We start from the raw sequence: 27,462 nt of genomic DNA, 5'->3' as shown, positions 1-27,462 counted from the left end.
TGGATTGGTGGAAATTTTTTGGTATTGGGATTGTATTATCTCTAGTGAGAATATAACAGCAAATTACTCAGTTATAGAAGTATGTGGGGAATCAAAAAGTATTGCTTCCTCAGTCACCACAATTTTATTAATGAACAGATCAAAGTAAAAATAACATAACATGTTATTTTTGCTTTAATCTGTTCATTAAAACAGGAGCTTTTAGGTTACAATATAATGTATTGTAACCTGAAATTTCCTGTACATAAAGCTACTGTTTCATGTAGTCACGATTACTTTCAATACATTTATGCCATTGTCTAACCCAAGTATTAAATCCAGTTTGGAAAAATTCTAGAGTTTGTTTCTTGACCCATGACTTCACAGCTGATTCTTCCAAGTTTTCAAATCTGTAACAACATAGACTGTCCTTCATTGATCCAATTAGGTAGAAGATACCAAATATCCATGGTGCCTCATCCACTATACAAGCCAAATCAGGGTTTTATGGTAGATGAGGCAACATGGATCACTCCATTTTGGCAATCACCTGGGTTGTGAACAATGACATGAGTGGTCTTGCATTATTGTGATAGAGCTGTATGGAATGAATGACAAATAATGAACACACTAACCTTACATTTTTTTCAGCAGGATGATGACAAAACACAAATCTGCTGGGAGAAACATAAGGTTAGTTTGTTTGTAATTTTATTTACTTACCTTTATTTTATTTACTTTCACAAACCTGTCTGGTTTGTGAAAGAGAGGAACATTTAGGAATGAATGTCTTTACATGATGTCTTTGTCCTGGATTGTGAAGTGTCTGTCTTCTTGAATCAACTAATCAGCACATTGTCAGTTCTCATCTGTGATTGATATTGATGGATGACCACTTCTTGGCTTATCTGCAATTTAAGTTTCTACTTCTTGAAACTTCTTCACTCCACCTCACACATTGCTAATGTTTGCTACAGTGTCTCTGTAAACTTTTCAGCTGATTATGAATTTCCTTAGGTGCTCAACCCTGTTTGATCAGAAACTCAATTACTGCTTTTTGTTTTAGTCTCATATCCATGGTTGAAATTGCTCAGTATGAAAAACAAAAGCATATATTTGTAACATCTTAATTTTTTTTTGAGAGCCTGGATAAATTTCATGTTGCATTATGTAAATGAGAGTTCTGTTAGTGCCAGGCCTGGACTTTACATGTGCAATAAATGATGAAAATTGTTATGAATCAAAAAATCCGAAAAATAAGTACTATATGTATGAATAAAAAAAGGTCTATTTATTATTCTAAGCCTGAATATATACAATAATGAAATAAAGAAAATTCAAAAATATAATAATAGATATTTTATTGAATCAAAAACAAATAGTAGAGAGTCGAAAATTGGAATCAATTGGGGACTGGGGTTGTTCTGATTAGTCATTTGTTCCGATTACCCATTATGTACGAAAAAATACATTAACCTGTCCGATGTTCAAATTTTTCTTCATTGCGTGTTGCTTCGTGTTGAATTTTTCTTCATTGCGTGTCGCTTCGTGTTGAATTTTCGTCAATTTTAAGCCTAACGAAAATTTTTATAATAATAATCAAGGCTATCGTATTGTTAAAAATTATTTCTGCCTTTTGTACAAACAAAATAAATATATTAAAAAATATAAAAACAAAAAAAAATATACTTTAGAAGTTAATTTAGTATGAAAAATGTTCGATTCAGCACGACACAATTCGACTGAAAATTGTGCCGATTACCGGCGATTCCAATTACCAGTGTTCCGATTAACGACGCTCTACTGTATGTACAAAATACTTTGTTGACACTTAGGGGCTTGAAAATTATTAACTTATAACTATCTTATTATTATCTTCACAAAACCAACAAGAATATTTGAAATTGAACTATATCAAAAATTCACAAAGAATTCTTACAACTTAAATTCACCTAACTGTCACCAAGAACTTCTACATCATCACAGAAACTTGAAAAGCCGTTCCTGAAATCTCACCCAATCTTTAGCTCCACCTCATTTGATCTCTAACTTCACCTCCTCCTTATAGTGTTGTTGGTGATGTTACATGAATATACTCACTTGACCCTATTTACAAACTTAAGTCTCTAACATTAGTTTGAATTTTAGTAATCATTTCTTTATTTCTTGTTATCTCCCTTACAATAATTTTTTTTTTTTAATTTTTGTTGTAACTCTTGGTGGCAGTTTGGGGTAGGAGATCATTCTTTTAACTTCCAGTGGAAGTCTTCTCCTAAGATGTCGTTTCCAGTTCAGTGACATAATTGGTTGCTGCAGCAGTTGTCATAGTAAGGTTAGTTTTAATTTTTTGGAATATTGCCTAGGTGAGGTGTGGTAGTCCATCTTTAATGAAATAAAATGCCCAAAATAAATAGAATAATGAACTAAAAATAATCTCCAAACAAAAGAGAATAAGTCGGAATCTACTCCTTACACATTAAAAAGACAAAGATTTTAATGGAACGTGGACATTCATAATAACTAGTACTAATAGATCAAACATTAGACAGGGAGGCATTACTTTTTGATTCCCTTTATAAAAGCATTAACAAAAAGAGTTACACCAAAAGTATAGGTATTTTTGGACCAGATTAAGATAATTCATCTGGATATCAGATTAATGCTGTAGAGGGTAATACTGTTCAGAGGGTAATGAGGCCTAGGGAAAAATACATATTTGGAGGTCCTACATCAAATTAAAGTTGTGTAATATATAGTATGTATTCATTTGTGTAATATAAAATCAATTAGTTTTAAGACAAAAATTTTTATAAAATTTAAAATTCAGTTCATGTATATTATTCAAATATTGTTTTTTTTATTTTATCAACATTGTGTAGGCTTTTTTTGAGGCCCAGAGAAATTTGCACCTTTTGTCTGGGCATTCATGCTCAAGAGTAGGAGAGCTATTAATTACATCTTATCAAGAGCTGTTAGTAAATGTACAAAATGAAGGAAACATTTTTGACTTGTTTACTTCAAAGTTAAAAATCCAGCAATTAGTTGCTTAACTTTCCTCACATTTAAAACTGCATGTGTTGCATCATCTGTTAAGATATTTTATTATTAAAAACTTTTTATATTTTTAATTATTATAAAATGGTATACAGCTTAATTTTGAGGATAGGGATGGATTTTATAAAAAAAAAATTGTAAATGCTAATAATGAGGAAAATCGTCATTAAGTACAACCCTACTCGTCATGGCACATGGCTCCCCATTCGCCCAAACGTTAATCACCAAAATTTAATAGCATCAATCCCCCTAATACACAACCTCTGAAAAATTTTAGAAATTTTTGACAAAAAGTGCAGAAGTTATTAAGCTTCAAAAAGAGTGAACAGAATCATTCCACACACACAAACACACTCACTTAACATTGCTGCATACAGAAAAATTCCCAATTTTTTGCAAGGTCCTCTATGTCCAAAAATGTAAAACATATTTTTCCTCTGCTATATATGGCAAAGCTGGAAAAGTAAAAATCAGGTTTAGATATCAGAGGGCAAGATGATGAATGTTTGATACACTCTTTATGTAAACAGTTTTTGACACATTTATTTATTTCTATGTTTATTTCTGTTAAATTTAAGCAAATGTTAAAATAAATATCTGTATTAAATTTTTTATTTTATTTCTTATACTTTTTAATGCTTCTGTTAAAAATTGTGTTTATTTTACAAATATTATAAATCTACAGCAACTGTAATGGCAGATGTTGGATTTATTTGAGGATGTTAATACAGTACGATTTCTGTAATCTGACACATGTGAGTCAGGAACAGTGTTGAATTAAGGAGAATGCCAGATTATTGGAAATAAGATGAATTCAAAGGTTTAATCATTCAAAAAGGGAATATTTGTTTATTTACATATTATTAGTGTATTGTATTAATCAAAAATATAATATATAGAATAGCAAAAAAAAATATGAAAGAAGAGCAGTCAATTTGATTAACCTATGATAACAAGTTTATCAATCTGTAATAATCTTTAATTGTGCCATGTTTAGTGGGATCTGGAGTTTTGAACTATTGGGAAGCTTGTCTGAGTTAACAACAGTATCATTAATACTCAAGTTGACTAGTGTTGGGTTATTGGATGTGTTGAACTAGTGAATGGCCAAATTACCAAGATTGTGCTGTATTCTGTTGTTTAAATGTTAAGTGGATCTGGTGCTGGAAAACATCAGCTATATTATTTTGAAAACATTAATCCTTCTAAAATGATTAAATCTTTTGTTTTCTGACTATACAGTCAAACCTGTTTTTATGCGGGGGATAGGGACCGCATTAAAAAAAATCTCACGAAACTTCACAAATGGCTGTAAATAATAGTTTTCGCGACACAATTAAAAAATATTTTTTTTATGCGGTCCCTGTTGACTGCATAAAAAAAGTCTCACATAGAAAATAACTCAAAACCGTACGAAATAGAATTTATTGACAACAGATGTCAGCACTTGACTGCATCGTCTGGTCTATCGTCTGTTTTACATATTTTTGTCCAGGTGGTGTTTTGTTGACTTAAAAAGTAAATTATTTCATTTTTCGCATATTCATGCAATAATATTACTATAATAAGTGCATTTATGCTATAATAAGTTTATTTAGCTATAATAAGTCAACGTAAGACATGACGAATCGCACGAGACTAGTCTCCAACTATACTGCACAAATTAAAAATTTGCATTAAAAAAATCGCACATAAAAAGAGCGCATAAAAACAGGTTTGACTGTATTAAGATAATGTAGCAGTCAAGAAATGTAGTGTTTCTTTGTTCATGATATTCTAAAACACAATAAAAAAGTGGTTTGTCTATGAAAATAATTTTGTTTCTGAATGACATATTGGTAAATCAAAAGAATTAGTGAAAAATTCAATATTTTATATTGAAATCACTTTCAATATTATTGATAGATTTTTATAGATAAATACTTAAATGCTTAAACAAATGCTTAAAAATATTGCATATTTGTGTGTTTATGTTAATTGAATTTATTGTGTATATTTGTTCATTTTAATTAATTGAGATACTTGATAACCTTCAAATATTAACATTTTTACAGATGGTGAAAGGACCAACTCAGTTCAAAATGAAAAAAGAAAGTTTAAATACATTACTTGGATATACGTGTCTTAGATTAAAAGAAAAGGTAGAAATTTATTTTTGAATATATTTTAATTCCTAAGTTTGATACTATTTTATTATTTGTATTTGTAATTGTTTAATTGAAATAAACAAAGCAAATTGGAAGCAAACAATTTTGTTTGCTCTCCAAGTATAATGCATATTCTCTGTAATTTTATAAGTTTTGATATGTTTGTATGTTTGATATTTGTTTTTTAAATTTTTAATTACTGTATAATTTTTATTGAAAAATATAAATTACATGAATTTTTAATAAGAGATTTATTATGAAATATAGTACTGTATAATAAAATTTCAACTGATATTTTGTTATACAAATATACATCAACGAAACCCGATAAAATAAGTAAATACACACACAATGGCCATAAATGAACGAATTAAATTTGGTACAAGAGCTAGGCATTAGGCGCCATCTCTCGTTAAAACTAGTAATTATAATATTTTAATTTAGAATAAACTGGAAGAAAAGAATCGGCCAAAGCAGGATTCGAACTCGCAACTCCCACTTACCGTGCGGACGCATTACCGATCTCCTCTTCCAGTATATATACCGGAAGAGGAGATCAGAACAGAGGTCCCGGTAGCGTAACTGGCAATGCGTCCGCACGGTAAGTGGGAGTTGCAGGTTCGAATCCTGCTTTGGGCTGATTCTTATCTTCCAGTTTATTCTAAATTAAAATATTATAATTACTAGTTTTAACAAGAGATGGCGCCTAATGCCTAGCTCTTGTACCCAAATTTAACCTGTTTATTTACAGCCGTTGTGTGTGTATTTGATATTTTGTTGTTTATATTGACAGTATTTCATTGTTTTCTTATTTTCTTTAACATTGACAAATATCATTGTTAAAGAAAAATAATGCTAAATGTGCATTCGTGGTATTGATGTTTGTGTAAACATTAAATTAATACAATACAACCACAATTAAAATTCAGTATTGCAAAACTAAGCTTATTTAATATCAAAAATACTTGCTGATGAAAAAATAGAGGATGGAGATTCCATAGCATGTATAATCTGTTTAGTAAAAGCCCAGAATTTTTAGTACTCTGTTATATCATGCTTTTTTCTTTGTCTCTCAAGAAGCGTGATATTTTGTTATATCACGCTTGATACAAAGCTAGAGGTATTGTACTACTGTATACTTTGTCATTACTTGAGGGAAAGAAAGTAAATTAATAGAAACAATAAGTATGAAACAAAAAATATTGATAGCCATATTAAGAAAGTATAATTAATTTTTATTAAAATATATTTTTAAGATATATTGAAAATAATTATAAATGTATTCCTTAAAAAAAAAACTTCATAAAATAAAGAATTTTAAGTAAATGAGTGCAAACAAATGTTATAATAAATCTGATTAAAACAGAAAATAAACTTAATGCATATTCAATATATAGTATGTGTAAAAAATGTATGTTTGGATTTTTTTTATATAAAAATTTACTTTTAGGTCTAAAAACAGTGATTTTTATTTACAGTTATCTCTTTGTAGTTATGTGAATGAAAAAAAATTCAATTTAGAGGTTTGTTCAACTATATATTTCATAATTGAATTATATTAAATATTTATCTAATTCTGATAAACAACAGTTGCAGTATAATTTTTTTTTTTGTTTTGGGTAAGTGGCATTGCATGATATCAAGAAGGGAGAAAATGACTTCTGCAAGAGAAATGAATCCAATTTTAAATACATTAATTTATTAAACAAGTTAAAAGTACTGAAAAATATAAGGCAGTTGATTTATTAATATTTTTTCAACAGAAATATTACATTAGATTTTCTATATGTCTAGATAAGTTTTTTTTACTTATTTTTATTTTAGACAAGAGAATTACATCGAATGCCTCATCCAGATGAAGAAAAATGGCGTCATGATTTTCTTATTTATGAAAAAATGGATTTAATAATGATGGAAGAGAAAACAAAATCAAATGCCTATAAACGATTAGAAGAATTTCAAGCTGATGCACAGTGTATTGTTCACAATGTTGTGATATTTTTTGGAGGTAGTTATTATGCTACATTGGTAGAAAAAGTATCTTTCTTAATTGAATGATATAAATTTAAGAAATAAATTTTATAATTTAAAAACAATAAGCCTTTTCAAGAAGTCATATAACTGATTTATTAAATATACCCAATTCTGTTTTTTTTTTTTTCTTTTTTTTTTTTTGAGGATATGTGATTTTGATTTAAGATGATCTGGAAAAAATTCAATTTTCTTTTAATATTGTTTGTTTTGATTTAACATGTTTCAATAAATATGCTTTTTTAAAAATCTTAATTTGATTTTAATTGTAAGAAAAAAATATTCATATTTCTTTTTCTAGAAAATTGTTTGTTCCAAAACAGAAATTTGAAATTTACATTTAAGGCTGTTGCAATGCTTAAGAAAATTTTTTTTACACTTTTCACCCTGTAGTTACAATAAGGCCTTTTAATCCTACTCATAATGGTATATCTGTCAGGCCCACAGTAGGAGTGACTAGGAAGTGAGGGATTGGGTCAAACATACCTGGGACAGACCATCTCTGAAAAATTCCTATAGTTTTTGACCATCAGGATTTGATCCTGGTTCCCAAGTAGTAGATTGACATCTTAACTGCCTTGGCCTCTGTTTGTCAGTTATTATTTGGCTGTCTTTTATAATTTATTTGAATGAGTGTGGTGACAATAAGTCTTTCATTCCCACTTTACCCCATGATTGAAGCAGTCAGAAAAGATTTAATTCAGAATTTGATGATTTTGCTTGTATGATTGCATTTCTTTTAATGTTTTTTACTACAGTATACCTTTGTACGCTGTGTGATGTTAAAAGCTAGAGGTATTTTGATGTTTAATTGAAAAAGTCAAATAAAAAATAAAATTAGAGCTGTGAAAATAATACAAATCTATTAAATTTTGCTGATAAGTTATAATTGTCTTTTCTCTGATTAATTAAAATTGAAATATTTTGTTTACACACAATTTGATAATATAATAAACAAATTGGTTTAAAAATCAGTAATATGATAAACAATTAATTTATTAAATTTATTAATTGGTTTATCATATTATTTTTACTGATTTTTAATATCTGGAACCAATCTTCTGTTTTCCCATATGGGTAGTATCTTTTTTCTGTGTGGATTTTTTGGGAATTTATCTACTGTGTAAAAACTTAATTGGGTATATTTCAGTTTTGTGTTTCTGTACAAAATATTTAATAGTTATATTGTATGTTATTTAATTTTATGTATGTACTAATATTTACAATTTAAATTTATGAATTTTAATGTATTGTAAAAATGTGCATCATATAAAATAGCAAATTTTAATTATTCTAAAATTCACATTAAGTTATTTTTAATACCACCTATTTAATTTTATATTTTATTTTGTGAATTGTATTTAAATTTGTTTGGTATGCCATTGTTGCCATTTATTCTTTTAGAAACAGTTTTGGACTAATTTAGTCCAAAATCATTTCTAAAAAAAATATAGTCAAACTTCTTAATACAAAGTTGAAGAGACTTAAAAATAGCATGTCTTATTAATAAGGTTTATATTGAGTGAACTTTATACAGTGGAACCTCGCTTAACAAGCATAATTAGTTCCAGAATCTTACTCTTAATGCGAAACACTTATTAAGTGAAACAATTCTTCCCATATAAATTAATGTAAAATATGATAATGCATTCCATGCTGGAAAAAAAATAACTCAAATATTTATGTATAATGTTTATTCAAAGAAAATTATACAATATACATTGTTAAGGAGCATGAATCATCATTTATCTTTTCTTTTAGCACAAATGAACCAACATGCGAATTCAGTTTGCAGAGAACATAACAAACATCGAAATAATATGTCTGATAAACACGCCAAATGATATGCCAAACTCTTGGGCTATGTAAAGGCTATAATTAAATATTAGAAATTAATTAATTTGACTAGAGGTAGGTAGTTATGCTGTCATCTCATATTAAATTTAATAATTATAAAGAATTAATTTAATTTAGACATTTATGGAATTTAACTTGGAATTGGTCATTAAATTTAATACGAGATAGCAGCATAACTACCTACCTCTAGTCAAATTAATTAATTTCTAATATTTAATTATAGCCTTTTTACATAGCTCAAGAGTTTGGCATATCATTTGACATGTTTATTATATAACAAGCTATGGTTGTTGATGTTTATATGTAATATGTCCGAACACAGGTTTGGAAAAATGTGAAGATGCTAGCGGAATGAGTGCTAAACACATGTAGTAGCATGCGCACAATCCGGGACTTCCCCTCTCCTCGTCAGTCATTATGCGAAATGTCACAAATTAAGTGAATTATTTTTTTACAATTTGCTTTGCTTGTTATGTGAATTACTCGTTATGAGAGGTGCTCATTAAGTGAGGTTCCACTGTACTTAAAAATCAATGGTTATACCATCAAATATCAAAAGCAGATTTTTCTCTTCATTATTTCACTATGTTTTGTCTTGTTTGAATATGTTTAAAAATAAATACAAGGGCTGTTTCCTTTTCAACCTCTGATAAAACAAAGACAAATGTAAATAACAAAATGAATTTATTATCAAAAGTTAGGTACAAACATGGTTACTTTTCAACATAATCACCGTTAAGATTGAGGTGTTTGTCTATGAGCTTTGACATCCCCTCTTCATAGAATGTTGCTGTCAGTGACTCGAGATGGGCCCTAACATTGTTTTGAAGATTGCATTAGTCTCAAACCTCTGTCTTCCTACCCACATTTTCAGTTCAGGAAAGAGGTGGAAGTCTTCACACATTAAAAAGTTTCAAGCTGAGTGGAAGTCTGAAAGATGGAAGTCTTCACCACCTTTAAACACCCAGCGTGTGACCCCGATTTAATGCTGAGCGATCTCCATTTCTTTCCTGAACTGAAAACTTGGCTAGGAGGCAGAGATTCGAGGCTAATGACAATCTTCAAAACAATGTTAGGGCCCATCTCAAGTCATTGGCAGCAGCATTCTATGAAGAGGAGATTTCAAAGCTTGTCCACAGATAAACAAATGCCTCAATTTTTATGGTGATTATTACTTTTAATAAAGGAATTAGAGGGCTGTCTGTCATTTAACAGCTGACATAGCCCTAAGTAAGGAAATGGAAGGAAAGGGGAAGAGATAGAATGTAGCATGAAATGGTGAAGAAAGGAGGAAGGAAAGTAAGAGTGGAATGAAGGAAAGGGGAGGGCCCATGAGTACCCACAATGCATAAATCAAATAACAATTACAAGTACAAATAAACAAAATTAAAATACATTTAGTGTGACTAGGTAGTTTTGCCTTACAATGGAAGTCTAAAAAACAGCTGTTAAAAACAAACACACAAATTATTAAACTTTGTAGAGGATTTTGAGACACTAAAAGTGTTCTGCGTTACTGCTGTAGTTTTATATACTAGTTGGTTGGTTGTCTTTCTGAGTTGTAGTCCTCTTCTGGTGTTGCTGTTATAGTTGATACATTGTTTCAAACCTCTGAAGATAGGTTGGTGTAGCTTTGATGCACTGTCAGTTTTTGGTTCCATTGGACAGTTGATTATCAAAAAGTAACTTCAGTAGAGCGTCGTTAATTGGAACGTCGGTAATTGAAATGGCCGAAAATTGGAACGATTTTCAGTCGGACTGTGTCGTGCTGAATTGAACGTTTTTGATACTAAATTTACTTCTAAAGTTATAATTTTCATGTTTTTTATATTTTTCAATATATTTATTTTGTTTGTACAAAATAAAGAAATAATTTTTAACGATACGATAGCTTCGATTATTATTATAAAAATTTTCGTTAGGCTTAAAATTGACGAAAATTCAACACGAAGCGACACGCAACGGAGAAAAATTCAACAGGAAGCGATACGCAACGGAGAAAAATTTGAACATCGGACAGGTTAATATTTTTTTTCGTACAAAGTCGGAAATTGGAACAAATGACTAATTGGAACAACTCCAGTCCCCAATTGACGCCAATTTTCGACGCTCTACTGTATTTTTGTACTTAACTTTTGGTAATAAATTTATTTTGTTATTTACATTTGTCTTGGTTTTATGGACCAATGGGGCCCTCATAAATAAACTTGTGTTGCTTCAAATATGTTAAAGTACACTTTATTGAGATACAGTGGCTTGAAGAAAGCATCAATACTTATTTTTTGACATCATTTAAAGTTGGCAGAATGACAATTAAAGCTACAGGATATAACAGGCTGTCTTAATTGATTGGGACAAACTAAATCCAGGAATTGGATATGTGTAAACTTACAATAACTTATTTGCTTGGATTTGAATGGAAATAATTTGTTTTTAAATTTAAAATTAATAACTAATTACAGTATTTTATATTGTAATTTAGTTGTTTTATTATTTCTGTTGTTAAAGCAATTAAAATTAAAAACTAACTGGTGTTTTTATTAAGAATTTTATCATAAAACTGCAGATTGTTAATCAAAAATCTTTTAATCTTATTAACTACTAATTTATAATGTGCATATTAGCTATCTTAACTAATTGTTCAGAGTCGTCTTAACATTCAGAGTGCTAATTATGAGAGAGAGAGTGCAATTTTTTGAGTTGGAGTGAACATTGTTGGTGTAGTTTATATCTGCATTGCCATGCACATTGATAATATTGATATTGTAAGTGTTCTGATAAAGTGAAAAAAATGCACCCCAGTCATGCTATGGCTTGTGTGACTTCAGAGAAGTTGAAATCAGTGTGCTTTGTATTAAATAACTTAATGCAATAAACATCTACTATTAATGCTGCAGTGAGTAACACAAAGTCACCGACAAAAAACCTTTTACAGTGTTGTATACGACAGAGAACCAACTCTGTCGTATACAACACTTTAAAAGGTTTTTTGTCGGTGACTTTGTGTTAAATGACTTAATATAATTAGTATTGAATTATGGGACCTTAAAATGTTTCAATTACATATTAACTGATATTTTGTATTAACTGAATTGATAAATGTTAAAATGCCTATCCTTTTTAATGGTATCACAAATCTACTTTGCATGAATGTAGACTTCACATAAACTGATAACATAATAATGAGGTTTGTATTTGTGGCAAAAAAGACTGGTCTTCTGGCAAAGAAGACTGTATCCAGAAGCTAAGAGCAGTTCATCCAAACATTATCATTATGTGGAAAATAAAACATTATACCCAGATTTTGGTTTACTAGTTTGTAACTGAATTGGATTGGTAACATATAGTATTACCTAAATATATTCAAGATTAAGGATATGCTGTTTGGGCTTAATGAGGATTAAATATCTGAGCACTTGCTTTTTTTTTGTAACATATAATTATTTTAGGACTTCATTAAAAAGAGTTGCTATTCTACATGGTTTTAACAGACTTTATGTACTCTTCACCAGCTTATCTCTATATCTGATATATGTATACATATATACATACACAACCAAACTAAGTCCTTCATTTTGAACTCCATGGCACTTGGCACACTCTTATAGTACTTAGTTTTTCTCTTTGCAATCAGTTTCCCTATGGTTTGATCTCTATCTGAGGGACATCAAACGATACTACTAATACATACAATGACATCTTATTTTACTACTACCACAAACCCTTAATTTCTTCAGCAAATTAATTTCTCTAATTAACTAATAAATGTATTTTGCTACTACCATTAAAAAATTGGGTTCATAGGGGGACCCAGATGCAATTTTATTTCTGTATATATGTCTATAATTACATCATTTCCACATAATGCTAAACTGTGCATGCAAGTGATTCTTTGAGTATTCTAATAAATTGAACATATTCAAAGGGAACAAATAATTTCAAGTGAAGTTCTTTTGAAGAAATTCCATTTAGAAACCTGGTATTAGTTAGTTAGATATTAATTTGCTAGAGAAATTAAAGGTTTTTTGTGGTAGTACTGAAACTCCAGTTATTTGCTTATTAGACATTTGATTGTTTCTTCAGTCTTTAGACTACCATTTTTCTATACTTTCTACTCTTTAATTGTGTCTTATTGCTTAGTTCTTAGTTCTTTGTCAAGTATTGTCTCCTGCTTAGTTCTTTGTCGAGTATTATCTCTTGCTTTCCACTCCTTATCATCTCTCTTCTTCCTTTGTACACCATTCTATCTCTCCATTTCCTTCCTAGGCTAAACCATTTAAATAGTGACAAATTTGTTGTTAAAAATGTTAATTAAATATTTTGTTACCTTAACATAGCATTCACTGTTATGATATTTGAATATGATGCAAACTTTTACACAGTTCTTTAAGAAATGCACTATGTATTTATCTTGTCAATAATTATAAATTTAATTTTATACTTTATTTTAATTTATAAAAATACATTTATTATTATTTTAAACTTATTTTTTTAAATATTAAATTTTAGTCTTTCCTTTACATTTGTTTAAATTTCCAGTTCATAGTGGAATGGCCGATCTTGCTCGACAGATGCTTCGTGATTGTATATATGACCTTGGAGAAATCAGGCAATGTCGAGATTGTTATCGTATGTCTAATGAAAAAACAGACAAATTCTGGTTCTGTCAACCTTGTGTAAGTCTAATTTATTATCTATTTATTAATATTGAATAATCTAGTAGGATTTATAATTGGGCTGTATTTTGCCAAATTAAATATATAATTTGGCTAGTTTTTATTATTTTACATTGTAGAGTAAATCATAATTTTTACATATTTAAGAATAAAAGTACACTTCTCAATCTCAAGACAGTTTAATTTTTGTATAAATAGTACTTATTTCCTGTAATAATCTTTTTAATTTTTTTATATTATAAAATAGTTAGTTAATGATTTCTGAAATAGTTACTTATGGTGATGAATAGAATTAAATAATCTAGTTTGATATCAATATTGTGTATACTGTTAAACCAGTTGTTACTAATAATTTTCTAACCGTGGTTATTTTAGGTAAATATTTTAACTAACAAATTTTGAAGGACTTGTGTAGAAAATGTAATCGTAATTTTTACATATTGATATTGCAACATGACTTCCAATTATCATTCTTTGAAAGAAAATTAGGACTTTTGGGTGTTTCACTGCTGTCATTGTCTTTGTATGTGATTTCTCAATTGTTTCAAATATAAAATGAATTGTCATTGAGAGCAAGTACCAATCTTTTTGTATTTTTAAAAATTTTTTTATAGTTTCATATAAACTATATTATGCTGATTTTTCAGTGTACATAACAGAAGAATTGGCCACAATTCTAATTTTATAGTAACTAAGGAAGAATCTGAACTTTGTGCACAATAGAATGAATATGTATAATCGTAATATGTACAATTGTATAATCGTAATATATAATTAATAGCTAGTTCAATTGAAGTTCAGGATGGTAAGAAGAAGATCTGTTGATAGTATAAATTTTAGATATATTGTACAGTACATCCATTAGTAAAAACTAAATCTAAAAGTACTTTTTAATTGGAAGCAAAAGAAATTCTTTAAAGTTAAAAACTTAGTACATATATACACTCATGTAGAGAAAAACAATTGTGTGTTATCAGGATGCTAGTACCTGTTCTGACAATTGAATCAAATATTTGATAAGTTGAAATCGCTAACTAAAAGAATCTTGAAATTATTTACATTGCAACAACTTATTAGGAAATTATGATGAATAGAAAATACAGTAGAACTTGGCTAAGAAGTTTTTACAGGGAACTATTGGGTTGTTCGGAAAGTTCGTAGCGATTTTTAAGAGAAATAAAAGAAATTGTTTTAATACTAAAAATATACTTTTATTCCATTATGTATGCGCCATTGTTTTTAATGACGTGTTGCCATCTATGGGGCAGCTTCATGATACCCTCTTCGTAGAACTTTCCAGTTTTTTCCGCGAAAAACTGATCCACGTGGTTTTTGCAAGCTTCCAAAGTATCAAAGTTTTTATCATGAAGGGAATTTTGTAGAGAACGGAACAAATGGTAGTCAGACGGGGCAAGGTCGGGTGAGTAAGGGGGTGGGGTAAAACATCCCAGCCTAGTTCCAATAATTTTTGGCGTGTTCGTAAAGACGTGTGAGGTCTGGCATTATCTTGGTGAAACACAATGCCTTTTCTATTGGCCAGTTCCGGACGTTTTTCTTTAATTGCCATGTTCAGCTTATCCAATTGGGAACAATACTTATCAGAATCAATTGTTTGATTCTGTGGAAGCAGCTCATAGTACAGGATTCCTTTCCAATCCCACCAGACAGTGAGCATGACCTTCTTTGGATGAAGACCGGCCTTTGGAGTTTTTAATGGTGATTCATTTTTCTTACCCCACGATCGTTTTCGGCTGATGTTGTTATAAATGATCCACTTTTCATCACCTGTCACTAAACGCTTCAGAAAAGGGTCATTTTCATTTTGTCTTTCAAGAGAATCACAAATGGAGATGCGATCCAGTAAGTTTTTTTCCGTTAAGTCGTGAGGTATCCAAATGTCATAACGATTCATGTATCCGAGCTTCTTTAGATGTTGAAATACAGTACTGTTTGATGACTTCACTATGTCTGCAATCTCTCGAGTTGTGTAATGAGGGTTTTCATCCAATAATGCTTTGATTTGGTCCTCTTCAATAACAGGAGGTCTTCCTGAGCGAGGAGCATCTTCAAGGCTGAAATTACCCGTTTTAAATTTTGCAAACTACTTTCGAACAGTTGATTCTGATACAGCACTCCCACCATAAACATCACATATCTTTTTTGCTGTTTGTACAGCATTTTTGCGTTTACGAAAAAAGAAAAGAAACAAGTGTCGATAATGCACGTTGTTCGCATCCATTTTTGCAATGAGCCAAATTAAACGTTATTTGAATAATCTTAACGGTTTTTTTGTAACGGACGCGTCTCAAGGTCATTTATCGTAATATTCATTGGTTTGTACAATTCTAATCATTTTTGCGTCAATCGGTGTCTCAACTGTCGGCTATCAAAAATCGCTACGAACTTTCCGAACAACCCAATACTTAAGCAGAAATGAAAATAATGAATTTTTTCTTTAAATAATCCATATTTATTGAATATTTATGTATTTATTTATTTTGTTATTGATACAAGTACTTTCATACAAGGGGGAAAATAAAACAAAATTAATAAATAAGCAGCCACATAATGGTCTCTTAATTGTACTTAAACAATATAGTTAACACAAATAATATAAGGATTTAACAAAAAAGTTATGCAGTTTATGTAACATTATCTTTAATATATTTTTATCATATAAATAATTCTTTAAAAAATCACCAGTGAGAATTTCTCTCTTTAACAATATGAAACTGGGCATGATGCAAAAATGTGTTAATTTACAATCATGATCAGTAATACAATATGGGCAAGAATGTCCCTTAGAAATATCTATATATAGACCACTAAACATAATCCAGTATTTATTAAGACATAATTACATTAACAAACTTTTCATAGGAAATCCAATGTTATAATTTAAGTAAATGGCAGTCTGCCAACCTGTGTTTCTTTTATAAATATTATGTTGCTGAACTGAAACATAATTATATCTTGATTTCATAATTGATCACATCTAGTTTGTATTATATCATGCAAATAAGTTCTGTGAATGATTCAAAAATACAAAAGAATGGTCTAAATTATCAAAAATGTTTTTAATTGATGACACTCAATTTCTCTTACTTTTCTTTCTTCAATAAAGAATCATAAACACAATAACATCGATCGTGATGAGGAAGATCAATAATCTTAGACCAAAACAACAAAATATTTTTAAAAATATTAATTTCAAGTGAGGAGTCTCCCTAATTTCAATCTTACAACAGAATCAGGCACTGAACATTTGAGCTTAAATAATCATATGAAATGTCTTAATTACATTTTCTCAATTTTCTCAATAAGATCTAAACGCCAAACTGGAATCAAAAATGTCAATATAGACTTTAACGTAACATCAAAAAGTTAAACAATTGCTTTAATAATGTTCATTCTGATTTTTGCCTGTATGCCAAAAGACAACCTGTCTTCTGTAGTATATCTTTCACTATTTTATCCAAATGATAATTAAAAACTCCAGAGGAGGAAAAATTCAATGCTAAATATTTAAAATGAAGAACAAAATTAATTTCTACATTGTTAATAAAAAATTTTATCAATTTTATGAAATCTTCTTCCATTATGAAACACCAATCATTTTGTTTACTGAAAATTAATAGAAAGGTAATTTCTTAACATGCAATCAGATAATAAAATCAGTTTCTTCTGTAAAGATGACTTGAAGTTTGCTAATAGTAATACATCTTCTGAATATAGAAGACAATGCAACTCATCTGTGACATTTTGGTAAAAACCAAAAAGATCAGAACAATGAAATATCTCGGAAGATCATTTATAAGCAAATTAAACAACAAAGGGCTTAGTGGTTCTGTTGTAAACCTCTAGTAGATATTACACAAGTAGAATTAACAATAGCTCCTTTTATTTGATAACTAGTAGTAGAAAACAAATTCTTAAGCAAAATAATGAAGGATCTGGAGAGTCCCACATTATCAAGTTTTCTCCACAAAAAATTAAGATTAACATTATCAAATGCCTTTTCCAAATCAATAAAAAGTGAATAAATTTTCTTCCTCTTCCTTGATAACACACATTAAATTAAACCATTAAGAATGAAAGTATTATAAATTGTCTCCTTGCCCTGAACAAAGGCACCTTGAAATATTGATGCTCATTTTATTCAACCATTTTATTATTGATTCAATAATAAACTAGTAAACAGTTTTGTAAACATGTTCAGCAATGCCATTGGGCAATAATTAGGTGGATTTTTTGTAAATCATTTTTAATGAAAGTTTCTCCCATATCTTTGCAAAAGCTGCAGCATATTTAATTTTATTAAACAAACTAAGAATTTTTAAACAGACCATTCTTGGCAATGATTGAATAAATTCAATTTTTACTCCATCTGTATCAGGATGAACCCTTTTTCGATCTTTGAATTGCCATTTTTAGTTTGTCAAATGAGAAAGCATTATCCAAAAGAGAAGAAGAATTGTCATAATTCATAGTCAGCAAGACACTGACTATGAATTATAAAAACACTGCTATTATAAAAATTCAATTTTAATAAACTTATCCATTTATCAGTAGAAATCTGACTCTCTGCAGTCCACTTAATGTACACTTTATTTATAATTATCCAAAAGTCTCTTGATGACCTTGTAGTTTATAACCATTTACTTATATTAGTCCAATATTTTTCTTCTTAGCTCTACATAGTGAACAAAAACTAATTTTATAATTAAGTTAATATATTTGATTAATATATTTAATTAAATTCTCATTCAAGTGAAATCGGTAAAACTCCCGCAACACCCTATTTTTCTCTTTTTTCACAATTTTACAGTCTTTATCAAACCATCCAAAACCAAGTCTGCCTCTTATCCCAAATTTTGTCACTAATCTACATTGCCTAGCAGATTTCCAAATTAAAGTAATGTTATTGAATAAGTTAATATATATTGTCAATAGGATCTACAATGTATACAAGTTATTAACTGCTTGAGTAAACAAGTGTGTTTTTTTCTTCTTTTCAAGTCAATCTTTCCTGTTGTTTTCTTTGAATAGCATTATCTTGTGTTGTCAAACAATAATTCTAGTACTACCAAAAGATGATCTGATGTAGTCCTCAGAAATGTAAAAATCCTAAAAATACTTTGTCAGTCCTTCACTCAATACTAATAAATCTCTCACTGATGTTTGCAACTTTGATATGTATGTAAAATTAGCTGGGGAATCTTGAAGGTGAAATTCATTTACTGTATATAAATCATAGTCTTTAACCAATTCAATAAATTGGTCACTCTGCTTATTGTTTACCAAATCTTTTGATAATTATGAATTCAAAATAAATTTTCATCAAATATTTCCATCAAAAATACTATCTATTTTCATGCCAATCCTGGCATTTGAATCACTTAATAATAGAAGAACACGATCAAAAGAATAACTAGAAATCAAATCTTCCAGATCAGCCAATATGTTATTAAAAACAGGTATATGCAGATGATAAAATAATAATTAAATTTCAAGAATTGCTGAATTTCTTTTAATTAAAAATTAGTTTTGTAACGATTAAATATTGCATTGTCTTCAGCAGAACTGCATCTCCTAAATTCTCATTTATACAAAGAAGACCTCCTAATGGTCTTCTTTGATCTGATGCCTTAGTTGACAGCTTTTCAGATACCCTCATTGCTGGGTAAATCTTATTTATTTTGATTTAACTGGAAAAGTAAGCCATGTCTTCATTAGTCCCAAAATTGAAAACTGCAGAAGATAATTTACAGAAAATGGTTAAATACAAAATTATAGAAGATAAAATAGAGTATAAGAAACTTCAGGCTGTTATTAGGAGAAAGGTATCGCAAGAAAAGAATAACAATTGGGAGAAAGTTTGTAATACCATACCAACTTATTTAAGTGGAAGACGAAATACTGAAGCATAGAGGATTTTGAAAAATTTAAGAAATGATAATAAGAGAACCAATACTATTTGAATTAATAAATATTGTTAATTATTACTCATGTTGTTTTCATTCCCTTGGATGTGAGTTTTTTGGCTCGTTAAATAATTATGTTGTTTTTTACATAGGTAGATATACAGGGTGTTTGAGTACAAGGTGCACTCCCGCGAGCTATTGATAGATTAGCAAAAAATAAGTCTAAAAATCTTATGTCATTCTTCCATGATAAATTTTTCTGGCCCAAAAAAATTGCGAAAGTGAAATTTTGTAATCAAATTATCAGCCATTCTGTGCATTTTTATAACAACTTTTTCATATTTACAAACAAATAGTATCACAACTTATACTTTGCAATTGATAAAAAAAACTAAATTATATTTTAAGTTAATAAAATCTAGAAAAAGTTCAAAAATCAATTTTTTTTAGGTACTGCCTGTAGGGAATGAACTTGTAGCTGCAAATATCAAAAGTTGGGTCTGTAAATTTATTTTCTTTATGAACATATATCTCGAAAACTTAATAAATGATTTAAAAAATAAAAAATAGTTTTGAAGATATAGTTTGCTTATCTACCTATAGCTCGCGGGAGTGCACTTCGTACTGAAATACAGTGGATAAACATAGTATGTATTTCACACCTCCCCTCCCTACTTAGACTATGCCTATGACAAGTCGACTGCAACACATTTTTAAGATAAAAAGTAGATCTTATGTACACAAAAGTTGGCCACCCCTGATCTATCTAACTCCATTCTTAAGATTATCAAAGGACATATAGATGGACAACAGTAGGAATGTATAGGTCTGCAGTTTGAAAATTGCAGCCCAATTATCCTTAATATAGCCTGATAAATAATCCAGTAGATCATTTTATACATTTTTTTTCAGATAGTGTGATAGTGTTATAAATTAAATTAGATTTTAAGATAACTTATGTCACTTAATGTTGTAACTACTCTATAGTCGAACAATGAATATGATGAAAGTATGATAAATGTTTCAGTGAATCAAATTTGTATATTTGTAATTTGTAAATTTTTAATATTGAAATTTATTTTAAGTGTCTATTTTGAATTCTTTCTTAGCTTGTAATTCTGAAATTTAAATTATTTAAAATAGCTATTTAATTTTCTATTATCCATTATTTCATTTTAATTTTAGGATCCACCTCATGAATTAGTATATGCAAAACAAAAAGGATTTCCTTACTGGCCAGCTAAAGTTATTCGGAAAACTAATGATATGTATGATGTAAGGTTTTTTGGTGGCTATCATCAAAGGTATATTATCAATTTTTATTTTTTCTAAGCTCATCTTGGTTTACCAACCTTTATAACTGAATTACTTTTGATAAATTATTACATTATAATATTTATATATAAAGAGATTATCTTATAAATAAAACAAATACCTTACAAAACTCCAGCAATAATTTAATGTAACCAATAACGTTTTTGATCTAGTTTAATGGATCAAAAATGTTCAGTTGCTCAAATAGAATGCAAAAAGGACATACTAAAATATATACAAAATTTAAAGTTTAAAGATTTTGATAAAATAGAACATGCCACATTTAACTGCACAACATCAATAAAAATCCATACAACAACCAAAATTTAGATGTTAAAATGAAACCGAAATTATCTGAAAATATAAATACCTATATATACAATCTTATTTGCTAATTAAAAACAAATACAAACAATGTTATGTTCATATAATGATTTCTACTTTAGACAATGAGAATGCATTCTGATAGTTAACACATCTATGGTCTCTTTGTAAATTTTTAGGAATTCCAATTTGTTTTAGGCTAATCATGTCATTTACTGGTCTAATGATCTCAGTGTTGCCCCAAATGTCAGGTTTCTTGCATATGCTGATAGAGCAATGTTGGTTAGATCTTCCTTCACAGTCCATTTATTTCTTTAACTCTACTGTTGAGGTTCTGTATGTTTGCACTGATGTATTTCAATTCAATGTTGAATTGATTGTCCTATATAGGTATAGAATAAATTATTCTATACCTATACAAGATCATTATACAGGACCAATTAAACTCTATTCAGGCTGAAGTGAGGAGGCTCTTTATAGGTTTATATGTAACATTCAGGGTATACTGTTCTTTTGGACATTTGTCTCTGCCAAAAAACCTGCTGATAAGACATGTTTTTGATGACTAGCTCAGTTTGTTTTTGACAAGCAAGTTATTTAATTTCTTTCCCCACTTAACTCAATTGGCATCTGATCTTGTGCCACTGATGCCTTCTTCTCATGTTTGCACTTGGCAAGTTTCTCACAGTACTGTTAGCTTTTATTTGGTGTATTTGTACTATTTTATGCAGATGTTTTCTTAAAAGACTATCTGTATTTTTTGACAGTCAGGCTACCTTGAAGTCATTTGACTCTTTTGGTTCTCTTAAGCATTTGTCTTAGGTATGCTGTTTGTCTGAACTGGCTCTTATAATAATGTTTTTCTTCTGTCATGGATGACATGTTCATTGAGGATTCACAAAATGTATGGATGTCAGGATATGAGATAATTGCTGGCAGTGTAAGTGCTGATTTACTAGGTTCTTCTTTTGCCTTTAGTGTTTTTACAGCTCAAAAATTCAAGAAATCATCTCTGAACAGGATGTAGTACTTGGAGCCACCTATAGAACTAATGTCCATTGGTTTTCCAATGTCCACATGAATTAACCTGTCCTGTGTTATTCCCGACATATCTCTGACCTCGAATGGTTTGAAATATAATTTTTTTGGTTATTACATATCTGTTTTGTTTGTACAAAATAAAAAAATAATTTTGGACAACAATTATTCTTTTCAAAAACATGTAATTTTTGTTAGGCTTCACATAGATGAAAATTTAACATGGCATCACACACAATGGAGAGAACGTTGAACATCGGATAGGTTAACTGAGTGACAGTTTCACTTTTGCTAAAAGGCAACCTATGAGCTTTTCCCATCATGTAGCCTTTACAGATATTATCTTCACATTTATTAGTCACTTCAATTTACATTCATTTTAATACATCTTTTACATGTCTTTTATTCTGATGTACCAGCCTTTCATGCCACAGTTGCAAGGGGTCAACTGCATTCACTACATGTAATATACTTCTCCCTTTTGGATTACTACTATCATAAGCATGTTCTACAGTCTTCCAACTTTTAAACATTTAGCCACAATTTGTCTGTTTTGTTTTAGAAGACATTTTTCATTATCAGACTCATAAGTGAGTTCTTTCTCAACTAATGTTGTGATAGAGAGTAAATTTCTTTCACATTTGGGTACCATTCTTTTCACCATTCTTTCCTACTTGTCATATGATCAGCAGTTGCACTATCAGCAATCCATATATCTAGTTTGGATTGCAATTGATTTCTTCCAATGACCTATGCTTCAGTTTCTTTTTGCTTTACTGCACTAATATTAACTCTTTTTTGCACTTTTTGGCAATGTGTCCTTTCTTTCCACAGATTCTGCAGATAGTAAGACATTGATTTTGTTTGTGCCTTGGCTTATCGCATCCAAAACAAACTATACCAGTTGTTGTTGTTCCTCTGTTCCCTTTTGAGTTTTTCTAGTTACCCTTTTTACTGTATCTGCTGTTACATTGTAGAGCCTCAGCCTGTCCATCATCTTTTTCAATCTCTCTGCTTAAGCCTGGACTCTTCCAGTTTTAATCTTGCCATCAGAGTCTCAAGATTTCTTCTGTTCTCGTCCATAGATTCTCACACTGTCACAAAGTGTTTCTGTTCTGAGGGAAGGACTGTGATTATTTTGCATACCACTTAATCATCATCTTCAGTTTTGTCAAAGATTCTCAGTTTTTCTCTTATTCTTTCTAATCTAGAAAACAAAGATGTTATAGATTCTCTATTTTCATATTTAAACAAGAGATATTCCATTAATGCAATTTCCTTTGACAGATATGACTTTTTCTCATACATGATAAGCAGTTGGTTCCACATCTCATTTGATGTCTTACAATTTCTTATTGCTGAAAGTGCCTCTCCTATTACTGTACTGCCTATTACCAATTTGGAAGTTTTTCTCTCTGGACCAGATCAACAAGTTTTTCTCATATTTTTCTTTCTCCATTGTACTAACATGGTTGCCAGGGGTTTTGGCTTTTTATGCATTCCAGTTACAACTTCCCAGCAGTCCCTTGTCTAGTAATATTTTAACTTGAAACAGTTTTCCCAGTTATTTTTATTTTTCATCAATTTTTCTATATTTATATTCATTGTTTTCATCTCCAAGTATTTAGCAATTAATTTTAAATGAGCTAGAGAAACAAAGAAGCTGACTTACATGTTGTAATGGTGGCTCTTCGTTGAGTCTAGTCTGGCACGACAAAATGGTGAGTCAGATTTTCTTGACAAATCTAATGACTTCTGTATTGAATCTTTAGTCACAATCATTCTCTGTTACTGTGTTAAGGTTTTGCCATGTTTCAAACAAGTAAAAACTCTTTCAGAGTATTACTCTAACAAACTTGTCAGTTATCATAAAAAGAATACAAGGAGACTTAGCTCTGCTTAAACGTACACTTTCACTTGACTTTTTAACTCTGGCACCCAGTGATGACAACACCCCCTCAAGTTCTTTCTGGTTTTTGCTTACTAAATTAAATACTGTTCCCAACAAAATTTTATGTAAGATAAGATATAATTTGAGTTGATTATTCAACTTTTAAATTAGTTTAATTTTATATACTTGAGCACTGTGTTGGCCTCTTTATTCATAGATTTATTACATCATCACTGGACACAAGATCAACCTTAGAAAATCAGTTTATTTTCCCAAAAAAGTATGCATTTGGGAAAATAAGTTGATTTACTATGGCTGATCTTGTGTCTAGTGATGGCGTAATAAGTCTATGAATAAAGAGGCAAACATAGTGCTCACAAGTATATACTGAGGCTAGACAAGAAGTGTATTGTAGTAGTTTAATTTTTTTATATGCATAATTTATATTTTAAATACATTAAATTTGTTTTTTCTATTTTAGGGCAAATATAGAGAAAGAAAACATTAGACCAATAACAACAACTCTTCAACAAATGTCATTGAAAAGGACAAATTCACTTAATAAAGCATTAGAAGAATTAAGACATCATCAACAATTAATACAAAATAAATGTAAATCTAATGTAACTCAACAATCTTCACAACCTATCTCTTCTAGTTCTTCTAAAAAAATATCAAGATCTCGAACACGAAAATGTTCTGAATCTAGTGAAGTTGTAGAACAAATAAAATCAGAAGAAGTTTCAGATTTTGAGATGGCTAATAGAGAAGCATCAGATGAAGAATCTCCATCATCATCTTCACCTAAAGTATCACGTTTAAATGTAAGAAAAGAATTTGATTACTTTTTTAAAAAGAGAAACGTTTACTGGACTGTAAAACAAATGTACTACACCTTTTAAGTATCCAGTAGGAAGCTTTATTAGATTAAAATTGTTAAATATTTCGTTAACTGACGAAAGTTGATTAACGCAGCCGAAAACGTTTTTAATCTAATAAAGCTTCCTACTGGATACTTAAAAGGTGTAGTACGTTTGTTTTTTAAAAAGTATTTGAATGTCAACATTGATATTTTAAAAATTGATTTCAAGAAATGAGCAAAGTTTTAATAAAAAATTTTTAATGTTAATGGTAGCGACAGATAAGTTTATAATTGTTATAAACAATTTTATAAATTTAATTAACAGCCACTATTCATGTTCTTCATTCTCATTGTAAGACCACTTACTGTCATACCTACATATAAAGTAATGTGCAGTTTATTCTGTCATCACATAAGAGAACTGCATAAATTTTTGTTGAGTTAATACAAGTTAATGTATCACTCTAACATTCATTCTGGTATTAGTTTTTTTTTTTATTGTTCCCAATAAGTGAAAAAATATTGGACACCATCTATATGCAATCATAACATTGGCTACTCTGGAAATTACCTTATGGATTTTGGACTGGACCATACAGTATGTAACCACCATCCATTGTCCCTCCTGTGGTGGAGGAGAGCCTATTCCTAGGAAGTAGATATTGCCATGACAGTGTCTTAATAAAGTTGGAGGATAATCATTCTGTCTTGCCATGGAAATGATAAATTGCAATTCTTCCTCTTTATCACTCTCTTCAGAACAATGTATGCCAGCTCTCTTAATTTCAATCTCTCGTTAAAAGATGCAATCATGGGTTTCTCTGAAAAATTTTTAAATATTGCCACCATTTCACCAGTTTTAAATTCTTTCACTACTTCAAATTATTCATCACCACCAGTTTTACTTACTAATTAATGCAAGTGCTGGTAACCTTATTAGTTTGGCACCTGGAAAGCAAAATAACATTCACGAATTTGCTTTTTGTCTTTATGTTACAATGTGCACTAATTTTTGGCTCTGTGGAGGACTTATCACACACTATTGACATAGTTGAAGTAATCACACAGGAGTCAATAGACAGATTTATTATGATGATGGTGTGCATTCTGGACAGGTTGTCTGTCCCTCTTCAGCCATATTTATTACAATTTGGTGGATATACAGGCATCTACAAAATTACAAGTGGTTTTTTGTTACAAACATTTGGGTTTTGGATTAAAGTACAGTAAGACCCTGCTTAGCGCTATCTCAATTAATGCTGATTCTTTATAACATGGTCTGCTCAAAGCCTGAAAAAAAGCTTAAAATTTATGTTGATTCAAATTATCACTGCATTTCATTGATTCATATATAATACAATTATTCCCAAACATGAACCAATCAGCAAAAGGTGTCAGTTTGTTGTGTGGGAACGCCGGGGGGAGACGAAGTCGTACCCCCTTTTTTCAGCAAACAGGTCGGCAAGACCCACCCCACTGTCAAGGATGGCTTAATTTATCGCGATATCCCGTTTATCGGGATCGGTAATTTAATTGTCAGGTCGAGTGGAGGAAGTGTGGGGTCGTCGATAAGAAAAACGGCAATATCCGTAGTAGCAGGACAACACAGATAAGATTTATTAGAACAGAGAATCGAGTACATCGACGCGACGCATTCCGTCCCTAATCGCGGGAGAGAGAGAGCTCACAATTGTTAGGGGATTCATACCTCTCGGCTATCGCTTATGATCGAGAAGGTTCTTCGGGTCGGCTGAAGGTTCTTCTAGCGTCTTCCCTGGCGGTGAGCGGCAGGATCGGCTTCGAGGCGGAGGCTCCGGCGTCTGGAATGGCCTTCGTACAGGACTCGGGTCAACGGGTCGTTCCCTTCCTCCGACCTCTTTCTTAGATCTCTTCCCCCTTTATATACCCCCGGTCCCTTCCGTAACGATCACCAATCGCGATGGAGGGTGGTGACTTGAGTTCCATGACTCAGGTGGGATCTGGAGAAGGAGGGAAGCGGTTTTGACGGCGGAAGACTGTACATCCTTCGAAGCTTGATCGTTATCGCGAATCTCGATCGTTATCTCCCGAGGGGATTTGAAATAATGAAAATTTAAACTCGGACCGGCTCAATTCGGTCCTCACAGTTGTAATGCCGCATTTTTTTAAAATCTATATTTGTTCGGTGCAATTTTTGAAAAGAATATAACATCATGGATGCCATAGGCAATATCGATATCGCTTCGCAAGAATTAACTGATAAATGCATGAACAAAGTGTGGAAGAAGTTATGGCGGAGGTATCCAAGGATTCTCAATGAGAAGAGCCTATCGCTGTATCGTTAGGTTGACAATTTGGTCAACCTCATGATATAGCAGGACTAGGA

At 30.3% G+C, this 27,462-nt stretch overlaps 1 protein-coding gene across 3 annotated transcripts in view; it reads left to right on the top strand.

The window, feature by feature from the left end:
• The window catches only part of LOC136972743 (zinc finger MYND domain-containing protein 11), a 101,835-nt gene that overhangs the window by 48,787 nt on the left and 25,586 nt on the right, over positions 1-27,462 (top strand). The window contains exons 5-10 of one of the 3 annotated variants that reach the window (XM_067267359.1): positions 634-672; positions 5,088-5,174; positions 7,005-7,188; positions 13,608-13,744; positions 20,854-20,972; positions 24,717-25,059. In XM_067267359.1, the coding sequence (XP_067123460.1) occupies positions 634-672; positions 5,088-5,174; positions 7,005-7,188; positions 13,608-13,744; positions 20,854-20,972; positions 24,717-25,059 (909 nt within the window). Of the gene's footprint in view, positions 1-630; positions 673-5,087; positions 5,175-7,004; positions 7,189-13,607; positions 13,745-20,853; positions 20,973-24,716; positions 25,060-27,462 lie in introns of all 3 variants that reach the window. The other 2 variants (XM_067267358.1, XM_067267360.1) reach the window with 2 other exon arrangements.

Source organism: Centruroides vittatus, unplaced genomic scaffold, assembly GCF_030686945.1.
Source record: "Centruroides vittatus isolate TY-2023 unplaced genomic scaffold, ASM3068694v2 contig_301, whole genome shotgun sequence".
In the NCBI taxonomy this organism is placed as follows: Eukaryota; Metazoa; Arthropoda; class Arachnida; order Scorpiones; family Buthidae; genus Centruroides; species Centruroides vittatus.
The sequence above is the reverse complement of the archived record's forward strand: the minus strand, read 5'-3'. Positions and strand labels throughout refer to the sequence as shown.